General features: G+C 46.2%; 1 protein-coding gene across 3 annotated transcripts in view; it reads right to left on the reverse strand.

The window, feature by feature from the left end:
- The window catches only part of ccdc66 (coiled-coil domain containing 66), a 93,651-nt gene that overhangs the window by 52,579 nt on the left and 17,583 nt on the right, over positions 1 to 23,489 (reverse strand). For 2 of the 3 annotated variants that reach the window (XM_086001629.1, XM_086001628.1), the window contains 4 exons: positions 9,884 to 9,909; positions 8,145 to 8,583; positions 7,613 to 7,805; positions 4,787 to 4,905 (listed from right to left, as the gene is read on the reverse strand). In XM_086001629.1, the coding sequence (XP_085857755.1) occupies positions 4,787 to 4,905; positions 7,613 to 7,805; positions 8,145 to 8,583; positions 9,884 to 9,909 (777 nt within the window). The remainder of the gene's footprint in view (positions 1 to 4,786; positions 4,906 to 7,612; positions 7,806 to 8,144; positions 8,584 to 9,883; positions 9,910 to 23,489) is intronic. The other variant, XM_086001630.1, reaches the window with a different exon arrangement.

Consider the following 23,489-nt stretch of genomic DNA (forward strand, 5'->3'; position numbering starts at 1 on the left):
GATTTGTTACACCCCCTGGCACTGGTACCGTTTCCTCCTTGGTGCACCCCACCCTGTTCTTGCCTCTCTAAAATTCTCAAATCATTGATATACAAAGGGAACAGAAGTGGCCCCAGATTAAGTCCTGTGGACACCACTACCCACTTCCAATCATTCTGAAAAGCTGCCCCGAACTCCTATTCTCTATATTCATCGCATGGATGAACTACAGAATTTGTTCATCCCTGTCCGGCATAAAAATAAAACAAAAAGGTGGCTCAACTGTGGCTAACAAGGGAAATTAGGGATAGCATAAGATCCAAGGAGAGGACATATAAATTGGCCAGAAAAAGCAGCAAACTTGAGGATTGGGAGCAGTTTAGGATTCAGCAAAGGAGGACAAAGGGATTAATTAAGAGGGGGCAAATAGAGTATGAGAGTAAGCTTTCAGGGAACATGAAACCTGACTGTAAAAGCTTCTATAGATATGTGAAGAGAAAAAGATTGGTGAAGTCAAGCGTAGGTCCCTTGCAGTCAGAATCAGGGGAATTTATAATGGGGAACAAAGAAATGGCAGACCAATTAAATACATACTTTGGTTCTGTCTTCACAAAGGAGAACACAAATAACCTCCCAGAGATGTCGGGAACATAGGGTCTAATGAGAGGCAGGAACTGAATGAAATCAGTATTTGTAGGGAAATGGTGTTAGGGAAATTGACGGGATTGAAGGTCGTTAAATCCCCAGGGCCTGATCATCTACATCCTAGGGTACAGTACTTAAGGAAGTGGCCCCAGAAATAGTAGAGGCATTGCTGGTCATCTTCCAAAATTCTAGAGACTCTGGAACAGTTCCCATGGATTGGAGGGTAGCTAATGTAACCTATTTAAAAAAGGTGGTAGAGAGAAAACGGGGAATTATAGACCGGTAAGCCTGACATCGGTAGTGGGGAAAAATGCTAGAGTCCATTATAAAAGATGCAATAGCAGAGCACTTGGAAAACAGCGACAGGATCGGACAAAGTCAACATGGATTTACAAAAGGTAAATGATGCTCGACTAATCTACTGGAACTTTGAGGATGTGACTGGTAGAATAGATAAGGGAGAACCAGTGGATGTGGTGTATTTGGACTTTCAGAAGGCTTTCGATAAGGTCCCGCATAAGAGATTAGTGCGCAAATTTAAAGCACATGGGATTGGAGGTAAGGTACTGACTTGGATAGAGAACTGGTTGGCAGACAGGAAGCAAAGAGTTGGAATAAACGGGTCTTTTTCCGAGTGGCAGGCAGTGACTAGTGGGGTACCGCAGGGATCGGTGCTAGGACCCCAGCTATTCACAATATATATTTATGATCTAGACGAGGGAACTAGATGTAATATCTCCAAGTTTCCAGATGACACAAAGCTGGGTGGGCGTGTGTGCTGTGAGGAGAATGTAGAGAAACCCCAGTATGATTTGGACAGGTTGGGTGATTGGCCAGATGCATGGCAGATGCAGTATAATGTGGATAAATGCGAGGTTATCCACTTTGGTGGCAAAAACAGGAAGGCAGATTATCTGAATGGCAATAGATTGGGAAAAGGAGAAGTGCAACGAGACCTGGGTGTCCTTGTGCACCAGTCGCTGAAGGTAAGCATGCAGGTGCAGCAGGTGGTTAAGAAGGCAAATGGTATGTTGGCCTTCATAGCGAGAGGATTCGAGTACAGGAGCAAGGATGTCTTGCTGCAGTTGTACAGGGCCTTGGTGAGACCACACCTTGAGTATTGTGTGCAGTTTTGGTCGCCTTATCTGAGGAAGGATGTTCTTGCCATGGGGGGAGTGCAGCGAAGATTCACCAGACTGATACCTGGGATGGCAGGAATGATGTATGGAGAGAGATTGGGTCGATTAGGCTTATATTCACTATAAAATGACCCATTTATCCTGACTCTCTGTTTTCTGTTATTAAAATTGCCCAAGATTATTGCAGTACCTTTCTTATAAGCTCTCATTATTTCTTGATTTATACTCTGTCTTACTGTGTAGCTACTGTTCGGGGGCCTAGAGAGTGACTTCTTTACCTTACTATTTCTTATCTCCACCCAAACGAATTCTACATCTTGATCTTCCGAGCCAATGTCATTTCTCACTACTGTACTGATCTCATCCTTTATGAACCGAGCTACCCCACCTCCTTTGAATTATGAGAGTAAACTAGCAAGAAATATAAAAAGACAGCAAGAGCTTCTACAGGTATATAAAAAGGAAGAGAGTAGCTAAAGTAAATGTTGGTCCCTTAGAGGATGAGAAAGGGAATAAATAATGGGAAACAGGGAAATGGCAGAGACTTTGAACAAATATATTGTACCTGTCTTCACTAAAAGAATCCCAATAATAGTAAATAATCAAGGGGCAAAAGGAAGGAACTTAAAACAATCACTAGAGGAAAAGTACTAGGCAAACTAATGGGACTAAAAGTTGACAGGTGCCCTGGACCTGATGGCCTGCATCCTAGGGTCTTAAAAGAAGTGGCTGCAGAGGCAGTGGTTGTAATTGGTTGTAATCTACCAAAATTCCCTGGATTCTGAAAAGGTCCCAGCAGATTGGAAAACCGCAAACATAACACCCCTATTCAAGAAAGGAGGGAGACAGAAAGCAGTAAACTATAGGCCAGTTAGCCTAACATGTCATTGGGAAAATGCTGGAATCCATTATTAAGGAAGTAGTAGCAGTACATTTAGAAAATCAAGCAGAGTCAACATGGTTTTATGAAAGGGAAATCATGTTCGACAAATTTACTAAAGTTCTTTGAGGATGTAATGAGCAGGGTGGATCAAAGGGAACCAGGTGATGTATTGTATTTGGATTTCCAGAAGGCATTCGATAAGGTGCCACATAAAAGGTTACTGCACAAGATAAGAGCTCACAGAGTTGGGGGTAATATATTAGCATGGATAGAGGGTTGGCTAACTAACAGAAAGTCGGGATAAATGGGTCATTTTCAGGTTGGCAAACTGTAACTAGTGGGGTGCTGCAGGGATCAGTGCTGGGGCCTCAACCATTTACAATCTATATTAATGACTTGGATGAAGGAACTGAGTGTACTGTTGCTACATTTGCTGACAATACAAAGATAGTTGGGAAAGCAAATTGTGAGAAGAACACAAATAGTCTGCAAAGGGATATAGATAGGTTAACTGAGTGGGCAAAAATTTGGCAGATGGAGTATAATGTGAGGTTATTCACTTTGGTAGGAAGAATAAAAAAGCAAAATATTATTTAAATGGAGACTACAGAATGCTGCGGTACAGAGGGATCTGGGTGTCCTCGTACATGAAACACGAAATGTTAGCATGCAGGTACAGCAAGTAATTAGGAAGGCAAATGGAATGTTGGCCTTTATTGCTAGGGGGATGGAGTATAAAAGTAAGGAAGTCTTGCTACAACTGTACAGGGCGTTGATGAGACCACGCCTGGAGTACTGCATACAGTTTTGGTCTCCTTATTTAAGGAGGGATATACTTGCATTGGAGACAGTTCAGAGAAGGTTCACTAGGTTGATTCCTGAGTTGAAGGGATTGTCTTTTGACGAAAGGTTGAGCAGATTGGGCCTATACTCATTAGAGTTTAGAAGAATGAGGGGTGATCTTATTGAAACATAAGATTCTGAGGGGGCTTGACAAGGTAGATGCTGAGAGGATGTTTCCCTTCGTGGGGGAATCTAGAACTAGGGGGCACAGTTTCAGAATAAGGAGTCGCCCATTTAAAACGGAGATGAGGAGGAATTTCTTCTCTCAGAGGGTCGTGAATCTTTGGAATTCTCTACCCCAGAGAGTTGTGGAGCTGGAGTCATTGAATATATTCAAGTCGGAGATAGGCAGAATTTTGAAAAACAGGTGAGTCAAGGGTTATGGGGAGCAGGCAGGAAAGTGGAGTTGAGGCGAAGATCAGATCAGCCATGATATTGAATGGCAGAGCAGGCTCGAGGGGCTGAATGGCCTACTCCTGCTCCTATTTCTTATGTTCTTATTTTGCGGTCAGCGGCGAAGGAACAGCGCTCGCCGTACATCATGCTGACAGCCACCCACAGACTTTTGAGCGGCAACTTGCTGTCTTCGGACGTATATCCAGTGCAGTGCCCTCTACAGGGGATCTGAGGTGTATGTGAGCAGAACAAGCAACAGTGTGGCTCTTCAACCAATCAGATTGAAGAATCCTCACTGGGACACGCAGTCTAAACCAGGAAGTATAAATTAGATTTAATTCAATCTAAAATCATGTAGTGAAAGCAAAATAGAGAGGGGAAAAAATGGGATTAAGAGAGAGAGATAAAAGAGACAGACAGAAAAAGTAAAAGAATTTTTTTTTAAATCTCCAACACTAACTTTTGAAGGAATGAGACTCCATACTTGTAAAATTGAATTTTCAGTGCCAGAGGTGTTGCTTGGCAGTAATTATGACTTATCACGCCGTTAAAAAAAATCACTTACACCTGAATGCACCAGCCCTAACTTTTTCCTGTCGTGTTTATTGGGTAACTAGTGGGCAAGTACAGAAACTTCATGCCCTTACATGGATTTCAATGCCGAGTCCATGAGTGAGGTACTGTTATAGCGCAGCCTATGGAGGAGCAGGGTAACTTGGACAGCAACTTCCGGGTTTCCGCATTTAACTGCGCATGTGAGGACTCCAGAAGTTGCTATCCTATTTACTCCGTAACAACAGTCAGCGCGGATAGCCTCACTGTTATTTCCAATGTCGAATCAGTGTAGATATTCTTTTTAAAGAGAGAAACAAAATTTTTCCAGACATGGAACAGCATGTACCTAGTTCTTTCTTCCATTGGATTCTCTTGGCTTCCAGCTGATCCTTATCCTTTTCTCTTTCTCCAAGGTGCCTGAAAAGACCATTTCTGACTTGGTTGGGTGCACTGTTCAAAGTCTCGCTGTTCACATGAAAAGAACCAGAAGTATATTTTTTTAGCTGGACTTGTTTTAAAGAATTATATACTTGCCATATAATTCTAAATCAATGAAATTGTCTCTTTGTAGACCAAGCTGGTTGTATCACATGCTATGTGACTAACTACTCAATCCAAAGAAGCCATGCAATTTGGATTGTTCGCAGAACATCCAAAATGATCACGTTTTGGAATAATGTGCAGGGAAAACATTCAACTGAATACACGACAAAAAGAAAAAAAATTGTTTGTCACCATCTCCAACCATTGAGAAAGGAATGACCAGAAATAAAGCCACAACTGCCACATTGTGCAATTCTTACTGTAATTTTTAAAAACTATGCAATTTAAAAAACCCCAACTGCCCCAGCGGTTCAGTAAGTAGATACATGTATGGTATGCAGCCATGCAGACCTGGAAGATCTCAGACAATTGATCTCTCACTCAGGGCAGCAGTGGAGCACTACAAGTAGTCTTAGTGGCCTTGGCTACTTGGGGAGGGGGGGGGCGCGGAGAAAATGCAGTTGGAGTTCCCACTCGTGATAACTATTCAAATCATCCGTTGCTAGAAGGTGTACATAAGAACATCAAATTTCCAGTCAAATAGCCTGCCAAAATTCACCATCTAGCACCACAATGAAAAATGGCCAATTTAGCAATGGACAGGAGAGATGCTGGTGCCATTGTAATTTAAACTAGCATGAATAACTGCTTTCAGGAGAGCAAGAGCGACAAGGGGACAGAAGCATCCTAATATTCCACAATGTGAATTGTTTACAAAGATGTTCTGCTCAGTGCGCTCCCCAATAATGACCATTTTATTCTCAAGTTCATATTTCCAGTTCTTCCGATGGGACAAATTACAATGGATTCTACTGAACAAAGCAAATGTGGGACTTCAATTAATTCAATGACAAAATGAAACACTGAAAATACTCCCAAAAAAAATCCAATTCTCTTGCTTTAAGGGTGCTCATAATTTGCATCGAGAATAAAGTGAATATTCTGACACTTGGGTTAACATGGCTGAACCTTGTATTTACATTAGTTTTTTGGGACACAGGCATTTTAAAAAATCTCAATTGCATCTAATTTGCACTACATCAAGATGGTGTCATAAGTCAGTGTAGCAAAATGTTTTAGTTCCATGTAGGTTATGGCCTCTTTCTGTGCTGTACTATTCTATGATTCTTCACACAAGAAGTTCCTCCACCACCTTTCCTTTGTGGTACAGCTTCATGGGAACAGATCTTGCCTGGTTCTAATATTACCTGTCCCAAGGTCTCTCCAGCAACAGATTCTCCTTTCAACTGCAGAGTCACCTCCCAGGTTCCCCAAAGATCCATCTTTGACCCCCTCTTCTTTCGCAACTACGTGCTATCCCTTGTCGTAACATCTGCGGAGAAGCTTCCATATGTATGCTGATGACACCCAGCTCCATCTCTGCACCTCATGACCACATCTCCACTGTCAAACATTAAATAGTGGATGAGACAGAATTTCCTTCAACTGAACATTGGGAATATTAAGACCAGTTTTTGGCCCCACAAAAACTCCAGTCCCTTGCTACTGATTGTATTCAGGCTGTGAGAGCTACATCCCATCCATCAGGAAGATTATTTACTTCAACTTCACAATAACAGCTGCATCCTCCATCCCTACCGCACCCCACCATCACCAAACTCCTTGGTCGCACTTTAGTCACCTCTGGTTCAATTTCTCCAATACCATCCTTACCAGCCTCTTGACCTCCACCTTCCATAACCTGGAACATCCAATATTCCACTGCCAATAAGCTATCCTGCATAAAATCCCACTGAATCATCACCTCCATACTCGCTGATCTACACTGTCTCACTGTCCCCAACACAGTGACACTACTCTTAGGAGCATCCTTGCTTCCCTCCCTCTGCTCCATCATTGTTAGAAAAGCCTTCAGTTGTCTCAGTCCTACTCCTGGAACTAGTTTCCTAAACGCTACGCTTCTCTTGCTGCCTTTGAAGGCCTTCCCTTCAACCAAGCTTTTCTACAATAAAGATACTATATAAATGCAAGTTGTTGTTGATGTCAGATGGATTGTTAGGGGGATGGCAGCTCCCTAAAGTAAGTAGAAGAAAATCCCAGAGAACTTGCCAACTGGAGCAATTCTTCTTTTAAAATTCTTGTTTTCAAATCACTCCATGGCCTCGCCCCTCCCTATTTCTGCAACATTCGCCAGCCCTGCAACCCTCCTGCAATTCTGGCCTCTTGCACATCCTCGATTTTAATCGCTTCACCATTGGCAGCCGAGGCCCCAAGCTCTGGAATTCTCTTCCTAAACCTCTCCGACTCTCTCTCCTTTAAGGCCTACTTCTCACCTGTCCTAAAAGCTCCTTATGTGGCTCGATGTCAAATTTTGTTTGATAACACTCCTATGAAGCGCCTTAGGACGTTTTGGTACATTAAAGACGCTATATAAATGCAAGTTGTTGTTGTAGTAGCGCTATTAACTGCTAATTACAGAGCAGCATTGACAGGCCACTCACTGCAACAATGGAATCATCAACTCTCTACCTGACCTTACTGGTGTAACATACTACAATAGAGACCAATTGTACAACTTTGCACTGCAGGATATGATACTAGCATTGAGGTTCATGATTTATTTAGTGTATTTATAGGATACTTTTATTGTTTTGTTTCCAATACGTACTTATTACCCACAGCCTTTTCAGTTTGCACAGGGTTTGCTTGTTCAACATTTAATCCAGATTTATTAGTTGTCTGTGGTTCTTGGGATGAACTATTGTTCTGCGAGGCCTCATTATTGGCGCAGCCAACTCCATTTGGCAGGGTTGCGTTATCTTTCCCTTTAAGCTCCTTGTCTGTGGCCTCAGCTTTGTTACCTATTAAAAAACAAAACATTACATTAGTACTTCAAAGCAGAAATCAGTTAACTTTAAAACTTTTATTTACTATCCTTGCTGTACAGTGTTCCACCTTCATTTAGTTGGGTAAAAATAAATGTGATCTATCAGTACACTTAAAATTGATATCTTTTGATTTTTTCTTTAACGTATTACATTTGGTGAAAGGTCTAACAATTTAAAAAGAAAAGTTAATATTTTGTTCTTCTGCTACAGGGAATTGCAAGTGGAGAAAAGCAATTGTTGTTTAAATATTTGACTGGTGTCCAAATTCCGAAACTACGGTAGAGGAGTCAGCACTCCTTCATTGACACCTACCTGGTTTTGTACTTTTGTCTCTTTCCTGGTTTTGGCTGGAATTTTTGTTCACTTGACTTATAGATGCTAAAATCTGCTGGAGTTGCTCTTGGGTCAGGCATACCAAACTCTCTCTCAACTCCTCAGAGGAGATATTTTGCTTCTTTGGTGGCTGTTGCTTGGTTGTGGCAAGTTTCTTCACAGTAGTTTTACTTCCAGACTGACCATTTTTAGGAGCTGTTTCACCATTGTTTTTGGTTTTATTATCTGTCTTTTTATCTGCAATCAACTGTTCTGCATTTTCTCCTTTCCCAGATGCAACAATAGTGTTAGTGTTAGTTACAGCATGTTTCAATAAAGGCTTCTCAGTCTTCGAATTACTTTCATGGGTTGAAGCAACTTCCTGTAAAATTTGTTTGGGCCTCAGTGGATGCGTTGTTGTTCTGTTCTTGTACTTTATCTGACAAATATTTAAAACTGTCAGCAGATGTAGTATTAACATGCTCCTCTTTTTAATCTGAAGTTTAAAAATGCTTTCAGAAATGACATTATAGACTGCCAACAGGTTACAGCTTACATTCTCTTCCATAAGCCCAAGATGAACAGAAATCACATTTCAGAAGTAAAAACACTTTAAATTGTACAGTTAAAACTGATGTCTAAAAAATAACTGGTTATTAGTTTCAATCTCCACCCCAATTAACCACCTCCTCACCATATCCTTCAATCTATTCATTCTAAAAACACATCTAATTCCCTTTTAAACACATTTATATTGTCTGTTTCAATATTTTTCCATGGTAACACATTCCACAAGACCCTTCTGTGCAACATTTCTGGCCAGCTTCCCATTTTAGGTTCCTACCTTTGTACCATTTACCTGGATTAACTTTGTCAACTTTCCTTCATAATCTGGTAACTTCAGTCACCTCAACATTTCTTTTCGAAAGAAAAATAAACCCAATTTCCTTTCAACTTCTCATAATTTAAAATTCCTGACTCACGGACAAGGATTTGTCACTTATGCTCATACAAGTCCATGACTAACATTCTGTACATTTCCCTGAGCATGTTTATTAAGTTTCCTAAAACAATAAAGGGCAGAAGAGGGAGAAGAAGTGGGAGAGAGATGGAACGAGAGATGGAAGCGGTAGAGAGGGACAGGGGGTGAGGGTGACGAGGACAGGGAGAAGAGGGGAAAAGGAGAGATGGGGGTCAACATCTGCCCTAATGGGGGCTGCACGGTGCCAATGAGGTTTTCCTCCTATTTATTCATATGGAGAGTTTGGGTGGGTGATTTTTGCATCAGCGATTGTTGGGGGGGGGGGGGGGGCAGGGAAGGGTTCCTGTGTGCAAATACCCCTCATCTTGGGGTTTCTTCATTAAATGGGAGGGACTGCTGGGAAGTGATTTAACCTGCGCTGGAGAATCATAGATCATAGAATAATGGACAATTGTTGCATCAGCAGGGGTTAGGGTTTGAGTTTGCCTGAGGGGGAAGTGGGTATCGAAGTACATAATTATCAGATTTAATAGGGAGCATCAAAGTCCTATTTTTACTTCGGGGGGGGGGGGGGGGCGGGGTGGAGTGTAGCATGCAGGGGTCCAAATTTTGCTTCAACAGAGCTATGGTTAAAATTCTGTCACAACCAGGCATGTGGTAGTCAGGGCCCGATTTTTGTTGTCAACAGAGATGAGGAGGGGGTGATGGAATGTTGGAACTGCAGATCTTTTCCGATAGATGAATTTAGACTACTTACCCCTTTAGCATCTTTTGATGAAGGATCTGTAATAAGATTAGACCAACCATGAAAACTGTACAACAGTTAGAAGGCTCACTTTTCAGCTTAAATATACTCTTCTATTGTAACTCATTACTCTTTTCAACCCTGGTAGCGCACTGTACTATGTGGCTTGGCCATTCTCCTTAGTTTAATAATGAAAAATGTGTGTTTCCTCTGAATTGCAACATTAATTGATTTTTTTCAGGAGAGAAACCGTACAGGAGGAACAAGCTGCATACACAAAAGGACCGAATTTAGCTCAAGTTGGGAATTGGTGTTACGGGGTCCAAAGCAGGAAGAATGACATCACTGTCAGCAGGCAGGAGTACGGATGGGGGTGGGGGGCAGCAAGTCCGGAATCGGGGTGGGTGGATTAACCCTTGACAGGTGATGCCCAAAGTATCCTTATGCGACCAGGAAAAGCACACCTGCTCCTCATGGCCTACAAGGAAACTTTAAAAAAAAAATTAAAATCCATTTATTGTACTTGGGCTTTTTGTGGTCTTGATCCTTGCTGCCAGCAGCTTTGACTGTTAGGCTGGAGAGAGTGCGAGCCTTAGTCAAGCCCGCAGTTAAAATGGTGTGCGCACCCAATGTTGTCATCAGGAGGCAACATTGCCATCTAAATTAGGCCCTTGCTTCTCTGGAATTAGTAAAAATGGCGGAGGGGGGGGGGGGGGGGAAGCAGGAACCCGCATGGAACGCACAGTGAACTGCACCATTCCCGCTTTGGTGGCAGTAAAATCAGCCCTAAAGTGTCTGTTTCCTGCCTCCAATCAAAATTTTGAAAGGAGAAAACACTGGAACAAGGACTAAGGCACAACTCTTTCCCAGTGTAGCTTTAGATGTCACACAATCAGTTGTAAATGGACCTTTGAAAAATGTCTCCTTTTTACTAAATTGAGAAATTTGATGCCTCAGTGGAGATGTTAACATCACCCACAAAGTGAAATAAGCCAAAGAAATAGAAGACTTTAACTTGTGCCATAGTATTTAATAACTAATAGTTAAATGACATAGGGGAAGATTTTACCGGTACCGCTGGGTGGAAACAGGGTAGTAGCACCGCTACAATAGTGGGGAAAAGCTTCCCAACCCAGTCCTGCTCTGTATTTGGCTGATGCAATTATCGGAAGGGACGATCACTGGGCGGCCGGAGTGCCTACCTGATTCAATCAATAAGTCCTTTAACTATCCAAATTAGGGTCCTATGATGTGCATAGAACAGCAATTGTCATTTTTGGACACAATTGGTTGGAGTGTGTGCTGTGCACGCTTTGCCCAGTTTTACCTGGTGGTCCAGCCAAATGTACACCAAAAAGGCATGCTTTAAACTATTGAGGGGCCAGGAGGAGCAGGGATGTTCTGCTGGGCTCCACAAAAGTAAAGTGGGCCATTGCTACATTGGGTTCCCCTCCCTCCGCAAACTCCCCTCCGTCCCCCGGGCCTACCTTGATGATAATGTGCTAGTCTGATACTTTGCTGCCCTGTAGCTGCAGCAGGGCATTCATTTGGTGCCCGCCGGCCATATGGTGATGAGGTCCGGCCCTCAAAATGAACCAGGCCTCCCTTGGCACTATTGGGCGGCCAGCTGGCAGGCTCCACCGGCCACCCAACAGTGAAAATCTATCCCATGGGGCAAATCTTTCAAATTCAGCGGGATAATAAAACAGGCAGTAGCAGGTCGTCAAACATTATATGGCCCGCTCTATTTTCCTTTCCATGAACTTCCGACAGGGTGCATAATGGGCAACCGATCAGCTACCGTCTGTGTTACATGCCCAAAGCTGAAAGTTCTTCCCACAGAAAATATGAATAACTAGGACTGGATTATCTTGTGATTTCATTGAGGGCTTTACATGTGCAAGCCATTTGAATTTTATAACTCGTTTGAATGAATATAACAGCCTCGAAATCAATTTGTTTGATAAAATGTATTCTGTGGAATTTCTGCAATGATCTGATGTCTTACAGGTAGCTTGCCTTTTATTGGTCAGCAGCAAGTGTCATGGCAGATACCCACCAGGGAATTCCATGAAGATTGTACACAACAACCTCCACATTCATTAGTAACAGACACAGATTCTGTACGTTTCTGAACTTGATTACCAAATTATATACAACATGACCAGTTTACCAGAGAGTTGTGCTTACACTGTTTAACTTATATCAGAACAGCTTTCTTCCCATCACCAAATATTAGCTCATTTGAAAATTGCTGCAGTGCATTAAACTGTAGACTAAAAAGCAAAATATGCAATCTTTAGGCTTGTCGAGAACCATACGAGGTAGCAGTCAGCTCTGCCACAGATGATCTGACTTCAGAATGAATTAGTTTGTGTATCATGGCATTGGTTTTTCTCTTTCTGTTACAGTAGATATGGGGTTAAAAACCAGGTTCACTCACAGAAAATGACCCAGCTTGTTTTGATATATTAACATATAATATGGATGTTGGCCTAGGTTTTTCTAACCAGGAATCCATTCATTTTAAATGGGTTGCTGTTGGTGTTAATGATTAGAAAAACAAGGTCACTGCATCTGAACAGGTATCTGAGGGAGGACCCAAACTATTCAATTCAAATAAAAGCATCCCATCAGTTTGATTGGCAGCTTTTTGAGTTGGAGAGAGACAATAGTTGAATGTATTTGTCATGGTCACTTGTAAATCTAGTGTGTCACTTATTCAGTTAGTGTTTATAGGAACATAGGAACAGGAGTAGGCCATTGAACCCCTCGAGCCTGCTCCGCCATTCAATGAGATTATGGCTGATCAGAAACCTAACTCCATATACCCGCCTTTGGCCCATATCTCTTAATACCTTTGGTTAACAAAAGTCTATCAATTGCGGATTTAAAATTAACAATTGATCCAGCATCAATTGTCGTTTGCGGAAGAGTTTTCCCCAAATTTAGAGGCAGAGTCATAATGGCACAGAAGGAGGCCATTCGGACCATCGAGTCCGTGCCAGCTCTCTGTAGAGCAATCCAGTCAGTCCCATTCCCCCGCTCTATCCCCGTAGCCCTGCAAGTTTATTTCCCTCAAGTGCCTATCCAGTCTCCCCTTGAAAACATCAAGTATCTCCGCTTCCACCACTTACGTTGGCAGTGTGTTTCAGGTCACCACTCGCTGCGTAAAAAGGTTTTTCCTCACCGCCCCCCTGTATCGCTTGCCCAAAACCGTAAATCTGTGTCCCCTAGTCCTTGTACCATCAACTAGTGGGAACAGCCTTTCCCCGTCTAGCCTATCCAAACCCGTCATAATCTTGTACACCTCTATCAAATTACCCCTCAACCTCCTTTGCTCTAATGAAAACAAATCCAGCTTCTCCAACCTGTCCTTGCAGCTAAGATCCCCCATCCCAGAACCATTCTGCTAAATCTCCTCTGCACCCTCTCAAGGACCTTCACATCCTTCCTAAAGTGTGGTGACCAGAACTGGATGCAATACTCCAGTTGTGGCCTAACCAGCGCTTTATAATGGTTCAGCATAACTTCTCTACTTCTGTACTCAATACCTCTGTTTATGAAGCCCAAGATCCCATATGCTTTGTTAACCACTCTCAATATGTCCTGCCACCTTCAGGGACTTATGCACATTAACTCCCAGGTCCCTCTGTCCCTGCACACTCTTTAAAACTGTGCCGTTAAGTGTATATTGCCTCTCCCTGTTCCTTCTGCCAAAATTCATTAAATTCCATCTGCCACTTGTCTGCCCATTCTGCTAGCCTTTCTATGTCCTGTTGCAGTTAATTGATATCATCATCATCACTGTTTGCCACACCCCAAAGTTTGGTGTCATTGGCAAATTTAGAAATTCTACTCTGTATTCCAATATCCAGGTCATTTATATACATCAAAAAAGCAGTGGCCCCAGCACTGACCCTTGAGGAACACCACTGTCTACCATCCTCCAGTCTGAAAAACAGCCATTTACCACAACTCGCTGTTTTCTGTCCTTAAGCCAATTCCTTATCCAAGCTGCCATTGACCCACCTAGTCCAGGAGCCTCAATTTTGTTAACCAACCTTCTATGTGATACTCTGTCAAACGCCTTTCCAAAAATCCATGTAGACAACATCCATTGCATTCCCTTCATCAATCCTCTCTGTTACTTCATCAAAAAATTCAATTAGATTAGTCAAACACGATCTACCTTTAAGGCTCTCCTTAATTAGCTTAAACCTCTCCAAATGCCCGTTAATTTTTTCCTCGATTATTGTTTCTAAAACTTTACTCACCACTGATGTTAAACTGACCGGCCTGTAGTTACTAGGATTGTCCTTACAACCCTTTCTTGAACAATGGTGTCACATTTGCCACTTTGTGTGTAGAAGTGTTTCCTAATTTCACTCCCGAAAGGTCTGGCTCTAATTTTCAGACTATGCCCCCTAGTCCTAGAATCCCCAAACGGCAGAAATAGTTTCTCTCTAGCCACCCTATCTGTTCCCCTTAATATCTTGAAAACTTCGATCTGAACACCCATTAACCTTCTAAATTGTAGGAAATACAACCCTAATTGGTGTAATCTCTCCTCGAAATTTAACCCTTGGAGTCCGGGTGTCATTCTGGTAAACCTACGCTGCACTCCCTCCAAGGCCAATATATCCTTCCTAAGGTGTGGTGCCCAGAACTACTCAGTACTCTAGGTGTGGTCTAACCAGGGGTTTGTATAGCTCCAGCATAACTTCTACCCCCTTGTATTCTAGTCCTCTAGATATAAAAGCCATCATTCCATTAGCCTTTTTGATTATTTTCTGTATCTGTTCATGACATTTTAATGATCTATGTACCCGCACCCCCAAGTCTCTTTGGGCCTCCACTGTTTTTAGCTTTTCACCATTTAGAAAGTACCTTGTTCTATCCTTTTTAGGTCCAAAGTGGATGACTTCATATTTGCCGACATTGAAATCCATTTGTCACAATTTTGCCCATTCACTTAATTTATCAATATCCCTTTGCAATTTTATGCTTTCATCTACACTGCCTACTGTAAAGTCTGTAGGTATTATGGCGAATTAATACACAGACTACAAGAGTAACTTTAACAGGACTTTACTATTCGAAGGTCAGGGCGAATCTGCCCAATAAATCCTGACACAGCACTTGTATACCGGTGTGGTCACCGTCGGTATTACAGTATACAGCAGCCAAGATAAAGTAGTGCCACACCTAAAATAGTTCTCTTAAAGGTGAACGGTTACATACAATAGTTCTCTTAAAGGTAGAACAGTTACATACACTACAATCCTCCCTTTTTAGCTTACAACATACTTATTCCCCATTAAACATAACATCATAACATATATCTGATGCGCTATCAATTACTCATAAAAGACTGAGAGTTAGAAGAGTAACTAAAGGCTTTTATTAACAACAGAATGGAGGTCTGCCTCGCGTGGTCGACCGGTCCATGATACTAAGGGCTGGGGAGCAGTCACCTTTATACTAGGACCTGTGGGAGGAGTCAGCCGAGGCATGTCCAGGCATGTACACAGTGGAATACAAACAGGACAAACAGGAATACAAACAGTGGTTTACCACATTCACCCCTTGTTTAAAATTGAGTCCGGCGGGGTGAAGTGTATTAAAAGTTAGTGTATTGGAGTCTCTCCGGAGGTCTTGTCTGCCGCTGTGATCTGCGTGGCGACGGCAGGGGTAGTGAAGTTTCCGGCGTCGAGTCCAGCGTAGGCTGTGGCACAGGCGTGTCGTCCTCGTAGATGTCGAGCGGGTCGCGGGGCCCAGGCCTGCCGTCTGCTGGGGCTGGATATCGGATCGTGGGGGGGGGGGTGGTAGTGGGTAGTGGGTTACTGCGGCCCCCGAGGGTGCAAGGTCTCTTATGGAGACTGTGTCCTCCCGCCCGTCCGGGTATGCGATGTAAGCATACTGGGGGTTGGCGTGGAGGAGGTCGACCCTCTCGACCAGGGGGTCCGTTTTATGGGTCCTCACGTGTCTTCTCAGTAGGACCGGCCCTGGGGACGTCAGCCATGGCGGTAGCGATGTCCCCGATGTGGACTTCCTTGGGAAGACAAACATTTTCTCATGAGGGGTGGCGTTAGTGGCAGTGCAGAGCAGTGACCGAATAGAGTGGAGCGCATCGGGGAGCACATCCTGCCAGCGGGAGGTTGGAAGGCCCCTAGACTTTAAGGCTAGCAGGACGGCCTTCCAAACTGTCGCATTTTCTCTTTCCACCTGTCCGTTCCCCCGGGGGTTGTAACTGGTGGTCCTGCTTGTGGCAATACCCCTAGTTAGCAGGTACTGACGGAGTTCGTCGCTCATAAACGATGAGCCCCGGTCGCTATGGATATAGCTGGGGAAGCCGAACAGGGTGAAGAGGTTGTTCAGACATTTAATGACCGTGGCACTGGTCATGTCCGGGCAGGGGAAGGCGAACGGGAAACGGGAGTACTCATCAATAATATTGAGGAAGTACACATTGCGGTCGGAGGAGGGGAGAGGCCCTTTAAAATCGACGCTCAGGCGCTCGAAGGGGCGAGTGGCTTTTATCAGGTGGGCCCTGTCTGGTCTATAAAAGTGCGGTTTGCACTCAGCGCAGACTTGGCAGTTCCTGGTCATAGTCCTGACCTCCTCAATAGAGTAAGGCAGGTTGCGGGCCTTGATGAAGTGGAAGAACCTGGTGACCCCCGGGTGGCAGAGGTCATTGTGGAGGGCCCGCAGTCTATCGATCTGCGCGCTGGCGCAGGTGCCACGCGATAGCGCATCCGGGGGTTCATTTAGCTTCCCGGGCCGGTACAAGATCTCGTAGTTGTAGGTGGAAAGTTCGATTCTCCACCTCAAGATCTTGTCATTTTTGATTTTGCCCCTCTGCTTGTTGTTAAACATAAAAGCAACTGAACGCTGGTCAGTGAGCAGGGAAAATCGTTTTCCGGCCAGGTAGTGCCTCCAATGACGCACAGCCTCCACAATCGCCTGGGCCTCCTTCTCAACAGCGGAGTGTCTGGTCTCCGGGCCTTGGAGGGTTCGTGAAAAGAAGGCCACGGGTCTCCCCGCCTGATTGAGGGTAGCGGCCAGGGCAAAGTCAGACGCGTCGCTTTCCACCTGGAAGGGGATGGATTCGTCCACTGCGTGCATGGTGGCTTTGGCAATGTCCTCCTTGATACGGTGGAAGGCTAAGCGGGCCTCTGCCGTCAAGGGAAAAGAGGTGGACTTGATCAGCGGACGGGCCTTGTCCGCATAGTAGGGGACCCACTGGGCGTAATAGGAGAAAAACCCTAGGCACCTCTTCAGGGCCTTGAGGCAGTGGGGCAGTGGAAGTTCCATAAGGGGACGCATCCGGTCGGGGTCGGGGCCGATGACTCCGTGTTCCACAACACAGCCAAGGATGGCGAGGCGGTTTGTGCGGAATATGCACTTCTCCTTGTTATATGTCAAGTTTAGGAGTTGGGCGGTGCGGAGGAATTTTTCGAGGTTTGCGTCATGGTCCTGCAAGTCACGGCCGCAGATGGTCACATTGTCCAGATATGGGAAAGTGGCCTGCAACGCATTTTGATCTACCATCCGGTCCATCTCCCTTTGGAAGACGGAGACCCCGTTGGTGACGCCAAAGGGAACCCTAAGGAAGTGATAGAGGCGGCCGTTTGCCTCAAAGGCAGTGTACTGGCGGTCCTCAGGGCGGATAGGGAGCTGGTGGTACGCTGATTTCAGGTCAATGGTCGAGAAGACGCGGTACTGCGCGATCTGGTTGACCATATCAGCTATACGGGGGAGTGGGTAGGCGTCCAGCAGGGTGTAGCGATTTATTGTCTGGCTGTAGTCGATGACCAGGCGCTGCTTCTCGCCGGTCTTAACGACCACAACCTGGGCTCGCCAGGGGCTGGTGCTGCCCTCAATAATCCCTTCTTTCAGGAACCGCTCCACTTCGGTTTTAATGAAAACCCTGTCCCCGGCACTGTATCGCCTGCTCTTTGTGGCGATGGGCTTACAGTCGGGGGTGAGGTTAGCAAACAGTTGGGGGGGGGGTGACTCTGAGTGTGGAGAGGTTGCACCTGGTGCGCGGCGGGCAGTTTGGAAGCTGCTGGCTGCGGACTGTGAGTGGGGGTAGGGGTCCACCGTACGCCATCGTAACACTTTTAAGGTGGCACTGAAAATCTAACCCCAGCAGGACGGCAGCGCAGAGGTCAGGCAGGACCAGAAGTTTAAAATGATCGTACACGGTCCCGTCTACTACGAGTGTCACCACGCAGTAGCCGCCGATGTCCGCCGACTGGGACTCGGAGGCCATAGAAATCCGCTGTTGCGCAGGCAGGACTGGGAGAGAGCAACGCTGCACCGTGTCGGGGTGGATGAAGCTCTCCGTGCTCCCAGAGTCAAAAAGGCAGATTGTATCGTGACCATTTACCTTAATGTCCATTGTGGAACTGGCCAGTTGGTGCGGTCTCGCTTGGTCCAGTGTAACGGATGCCAGCGTAGGGGTCGGTGTGTCGCTGCGGGTATCAGATGAGGCGGTGTCGGGGGCCTGCTGCGTCCCGGCTGTCGTCCAAGATGGCGGCGTCCATGATCCCCATGTGGCTGGAGGCGTCCAAAATGGCTGCTGTACCGGTGATTCGCACATGGCCGGGGAGGTCCAAGATGGCGGCCCGCATGGCCCACACGCGGCGCTGCTGGGGTTCGGGGTGGCTTTGGCCCTGTAGACGCTAGCGTAGTGTCCCTTCTTCCCGCAGCCCGAGCAGATCGCGTTTTTCGCCGGGCAGCGCGCTCTGGGGTGTTTTGCCTGGCCACAGAAGTAGCATTTCTGGCCTTGGGGCACTGCTGTCTGGCCTTGGGACACTGCTGCGGTAGTTGGGCCGTTGTTGGGGTGTGGCTGGGGTGGCACGGCGCTATGAGGCGGTCCTACCGTGTCCCAGGCTGTCATTCCCCGCGGCGTCCACGGTGCAGAGGAGTAGGCATCCATGCCCTGGTAGGCTGCATCCAACGATAGTGCGAGTTCAGAGGCCTTGTTGAGGTCGAGGTTACTCTGCTCCAACAGTCGCTGTCGGGTGTAATTGGATCTGTGGCCCGCTACAAAAGCGTCCCGGATAAGTTCCTCTGTGTACACGGCGGCCTTTACATCCTTACAACCACAGGCCCGGCCAAGCACAGACAGTGCCTGAAGGTATTCCACGGTCGATTCCCCAGGTTGTTGTTTACGACTCCCCAGGAGGTGCCTGGCGTACACTTCGTTCACTGGGCACGTGTACTGGTCCTTGAGGAGCTTGATAGCGTCCGCGTACGAGGTCGCGTCTTGGATGACCGAGTACACTCGGTGGTTCACTTTGGAGGTCAGGACATCCAGTTTGTCCTCGTCCGATTTGATTGCTTCGGAGGCGGTCAGGAATTTTTCGAAACACTTAAGCCAGTGAGTAAACTTGGTGGATGAGTCCGCCTCCCGATGGTCTAAGTCCAGGCATGCTGGTGTGAGGATCTTCTCCATTATAAAAATGTTGTTAATAAAATTGATGCGCTATCAATTACTCATAAAAGACTGAGAGTTAGAAGAGTAACTAAAGGCTTTTATTAACAACAGAATGGAGGTCTGCCTCGCGTGGTCGACCGGTCCATGATACTAAGGGCTGGGGAGCAGTCACCTTTATACTAGGACCTGTGGGAGGAGTCAGCCGAGGCATGTACACAGTGGAATACAAACAGGACAAACAGGAATACAAACAGTGGTTTACCACAATATCCAACTTCATGTTAAAACAGTTCACAGATGTAGTCTCTGCGGAAACAGTTCACAGATTCAGTCTCTGCGGGAAACAGTTCACAGATTCAATCTCGGTGGATGCGCCTTCCGTGCTTCTTGACTCGGTCCTGACAACACCTCAGTGGTGTAGCAGTTCCCTGTGGTGTAGTCGGTTCACGTTGCTGGAGTGACTCATCCAATAGTCCTTCACTGGACTTAACAGCTTGAACTTCCGTCCTTCTGAACCAGCATTGTTGGCTTGTAAAAACTTGAGTACCTTGGGAAGTTTTTCTACTTCCAAACTGATTTGGCTCCGTTCAAAAGGGACCCCGTGCGTGATCTAGTAGTGATGATGATGGTCCAGATGATCATCATCTTCTGCTTCGTCTTTTCCTTTTCTGCTTCTTGGAGACTCTCTGGGCTCCACTGTCAGCTGCATGCACAGTTCCTCCTTCTCGTCCTCCTTTTTCCGTAGTAGCGCCACCATCTCCCGATGTTCCTTAGACTTTAGGTGATTCTTCATGGTTTCTGCACTTTGGGAGTTTTCATCACAAGCTGGGCAGAACAGGTCATCGTAATATTCGATGTCGTCCAACAGGTCATGGTAATATTCGGTGTCATCTTGAGCTAGGCCAGTGAGAGGGTCTTCTATTTCCTCCGTACCCAGCTGGACATTAGCCAGCTTTTGTTCCAAATCCAGACATCTTTCCTGAAGAGACTTCTTCAGGCGTTCAGCTTCATCCAGCTTTTTCTGGGCTTCCTGCAAGTCTTTTACTAATGACGTCATTTGTGATTTCAATACTTCCACTTCATTCGGAGATTGGATGATCGGACTATTCAATCCCTCTACTGCAGCAGCTGTTTCAACCTTCTGTTGTTCAAAATAACAACAGAAAAAGCTGGAAAAACTCAGCAGGTCAGGCAACATCCGTGGAGAGAAATTTGAGTTGACGTTTCGGGTTGGACCCTTCTTCAAAACTGGAAAGAAAAGAAACTAGATCGAAGGCAGGGCTGCGATCGGACAAAAGAATAAAAGAAACAAAAGAAGTAAAAGAGATTAGAAGCTAGACGAGATGGTAATAGGCTGGGATTAGGTGTAAAGTGTACTGGCAGGGCAAAAGATAGCTGCCAGGTGTGAGAGAGAAACAAAAGGAAAGGGGGGGGGGGGGGGAAAGGAGTGGAACAAATACAAGAGAAAATGAAATGGGGGCCCAGCTTATGATCTGAAATTGTTGAACTCGATATTGAGTCCGGAAGGCTGCAGACTGCCTAATCGGAAGATGAGGTGCTGTTCCTCGAGTTTACGTTGAGCTTCCGTGGAACAATACAAGAGGCCAAGGACGGTGAGGGCCGAGTGGGAATGGAGCGGTGAATTAAAATGACAGGCGACCGGAAGCTCGGGGTCACCCTTATGGACTGAACGGAGGTGTTCCGCAAAGCGGTCACCCAATCTGCGTTTGGTCTCCCCAATGTAGAGGAGACCGCATCGTGAGCAGCGAATACAGTATACTAGATTGCGAGAAGTACAAGTAAATCGCTGTTTCACCTGGAAGGGGTGTTTGGGGCCCTGGACAGTGGGAAGGGGGGAGGTATAGGGGCAGGTGTTACATCTCCTCCGCTTGCACGGGAAGGTGCCAGGTGAAGAGGAAGGGCTGTTTGGGGTGATAGAGGAGTGGACTAGGGTGTCTCGGAGGGAGCGGTCCCTGCGGAATGCTGAAAGGGGAGGGGAGGGGAAGATACGTTTGGTGGTGGGATCACTTTGGAGGTAGTTTCCTGGCCCCAACCACTTCCTTTTCACCATGGACGTACAATCCCTCTACACCTCCATCCCCCACCCGGATGGCCTGAGGGCGCTCCGCTTCTTCCTTGAACAGAGGCCCGACCAGTCCCCATCCACCACGACCCTCCTCCGCCTGGCTGAACTTGTTCTCACATTGAACAACTTCTCCTTTAACTCCACTCATTTCCTCCAAATCAAAGGTGTTGCCATGGGTACCCGCATGGGTCCTAGCTATGCCTACCTTTTCGTGGGCTATGTGGAACAATCTTTGTTCCAATCCTACTCGGGTCCCCTCCCTCACCTCTTTTTCCGATACATTGATGACTGTATCGGTGCCGTTTCCTGCTCTCGCCCCGAACTTGACAATTTCATTCACTTTGCCTCCAATTTCCACCCTTCCCTCACCTTCACATGGTCCATCTCGGACTCTTCCCTTCCCTTCCTCGACTTCTCCGTCTCTGGGGATAGGTTATCGACCAATATTTACTACAAGCCCACTGACTCCCACAGCTACCTGGACTACACTTCCTCCCACCCCGCTTCCTGTAAGGACTCTATTCCATTCTCCGAGTTTCTCCGCCTCCACCGTATCTGCTCCGACGACGCCACCTTCCACACCAGTGCTTCAGACATGTCGTCCTTTTTCCGCAACCGAGGATTCCCCTCTACTGTGGTTGACACTGCCCTCGACCGTGTCAGTTCTATCTCCCGCACTTCTGCCCTCACCCCTGCCCCTTGCTCCCGGAACCACGATAGGGTTCCCCTTGTCCTCACCTTTCACCCCACCAGCCTCCACATTCAACGGATCATCCTCCGGCATTTCCGCTACCTCCAAAGTGATCCCACCACCAAACGTATCCTCCCCTCCCCTCCCCTTTCAGCATTCCGCAGGGACCGCTCCCTCCGAGACACCCTAGTCCACTCCTCTATCACCCCAAACAGCCCTTCGCCTGGCACCTTCCCGTGCAAGCGGAGGAGATGTAACACCTGCCCCTATACCTCCCCCCCGTCCCACTGTCCAGGGCCCCAAACACCCCTTCCAGGTGAAACAGCGATTTACTTGTACTTCTCGCAATCTAGTATACTGTATTCGCTGCTCACGATGCGGTCTCCTCTACAATGGGGAGACCAAACGCAGATTGGGTGACCGCTTTGCGGAACACCTCTGTTCAGTCCGTAAGGGTGACCCCGAGCTTCCGGTCGCCTGTCATTTTAATTCACCGCTCCATTCCCACTCGGACCTCACCGTCCTTGGCCTCTTGTATTGTTCCACGGAAGCTCAACGTAAACTCGAGGAACAGCACCTCATCTTCCGATTAGGCAGTCTGCAGCCTTCCGGTCTCAATATCGAGTTCAACAATTTCAGATCATAAGCTGGGCCCCCATTTCATTTTCTCTTGTATTTGTTCCACTCCTTTCCCCCCCCCACCCCCTTTCCTTTTGTTTCTCTCTCACACCTGGCAGCTATCTTTTGCCCTGCCAGTACACTTTACACCTAATCCCAGCCTATTACCATCTCGTCTAGCTTCTAATCTCTTTTACTCCTTTTGTTTCTTTTATTCTTTTGTCCGATCGCAGCCCTGCCTTCAATCTAGTTTCTTTTCTTTCCAGTTTTGAAGAAGGGTCCAACCCGAAACGTCAACTCAAATTTCTCTCCACGGATGTTGCCTGACCTGCTGAGTTTTTCCAGCTTTTTCTGTTGTTATTTCGGATTTCCAACATCTGCAGTATTTTGCTATCACCCTTCTGTTGTTCAACATTGACATGAGTCAGCGTACTTTTGGCATCCAAGGGTTGCTCTGCTGCCATCTTCTCAATCTGTGTTGCAACCTCAGCTATTTCAATAACTTTTGGGAGCTCCAAACCCCTCTCCTTTGAAGATTTAAACTCCTGTTCAATTTGTCCCCATTTCAGAGTCTTGTCCTTCAGCATATGAAGGAGTTGGCTGACCGTTAACTCTTCTGACCTCATATGTTTCCCAGTAGCTGCAGGGCTGTTTATAACCTTGCCCTGGGGCTCCTTTGCTGTTTCTACTTCGCCATCATCCGCAGCCTCCACCATTCGAATTTCCCCACTTGAATCGTCCGGTGATGCTGCACCCAACTTCAGTAGGAGCTCGG

The sequence above is a fragment of the Somniosus microcephalus genome, chromosome 11 (genome assembly GCF_052327205.1).
Source record: "Somniosus microcephalus isolate GS21.2 chromosome 11, FLI_Smic_1.0, whole genome shotgun sequence".
NCBI classification, from domain to species: domain Eukaryota; kingdom Metazoa; phylum Chordata; class Chondrichthyes; order Squaliformes; family Somniosidae; genus Somniosus; species Somniosus microcephalus.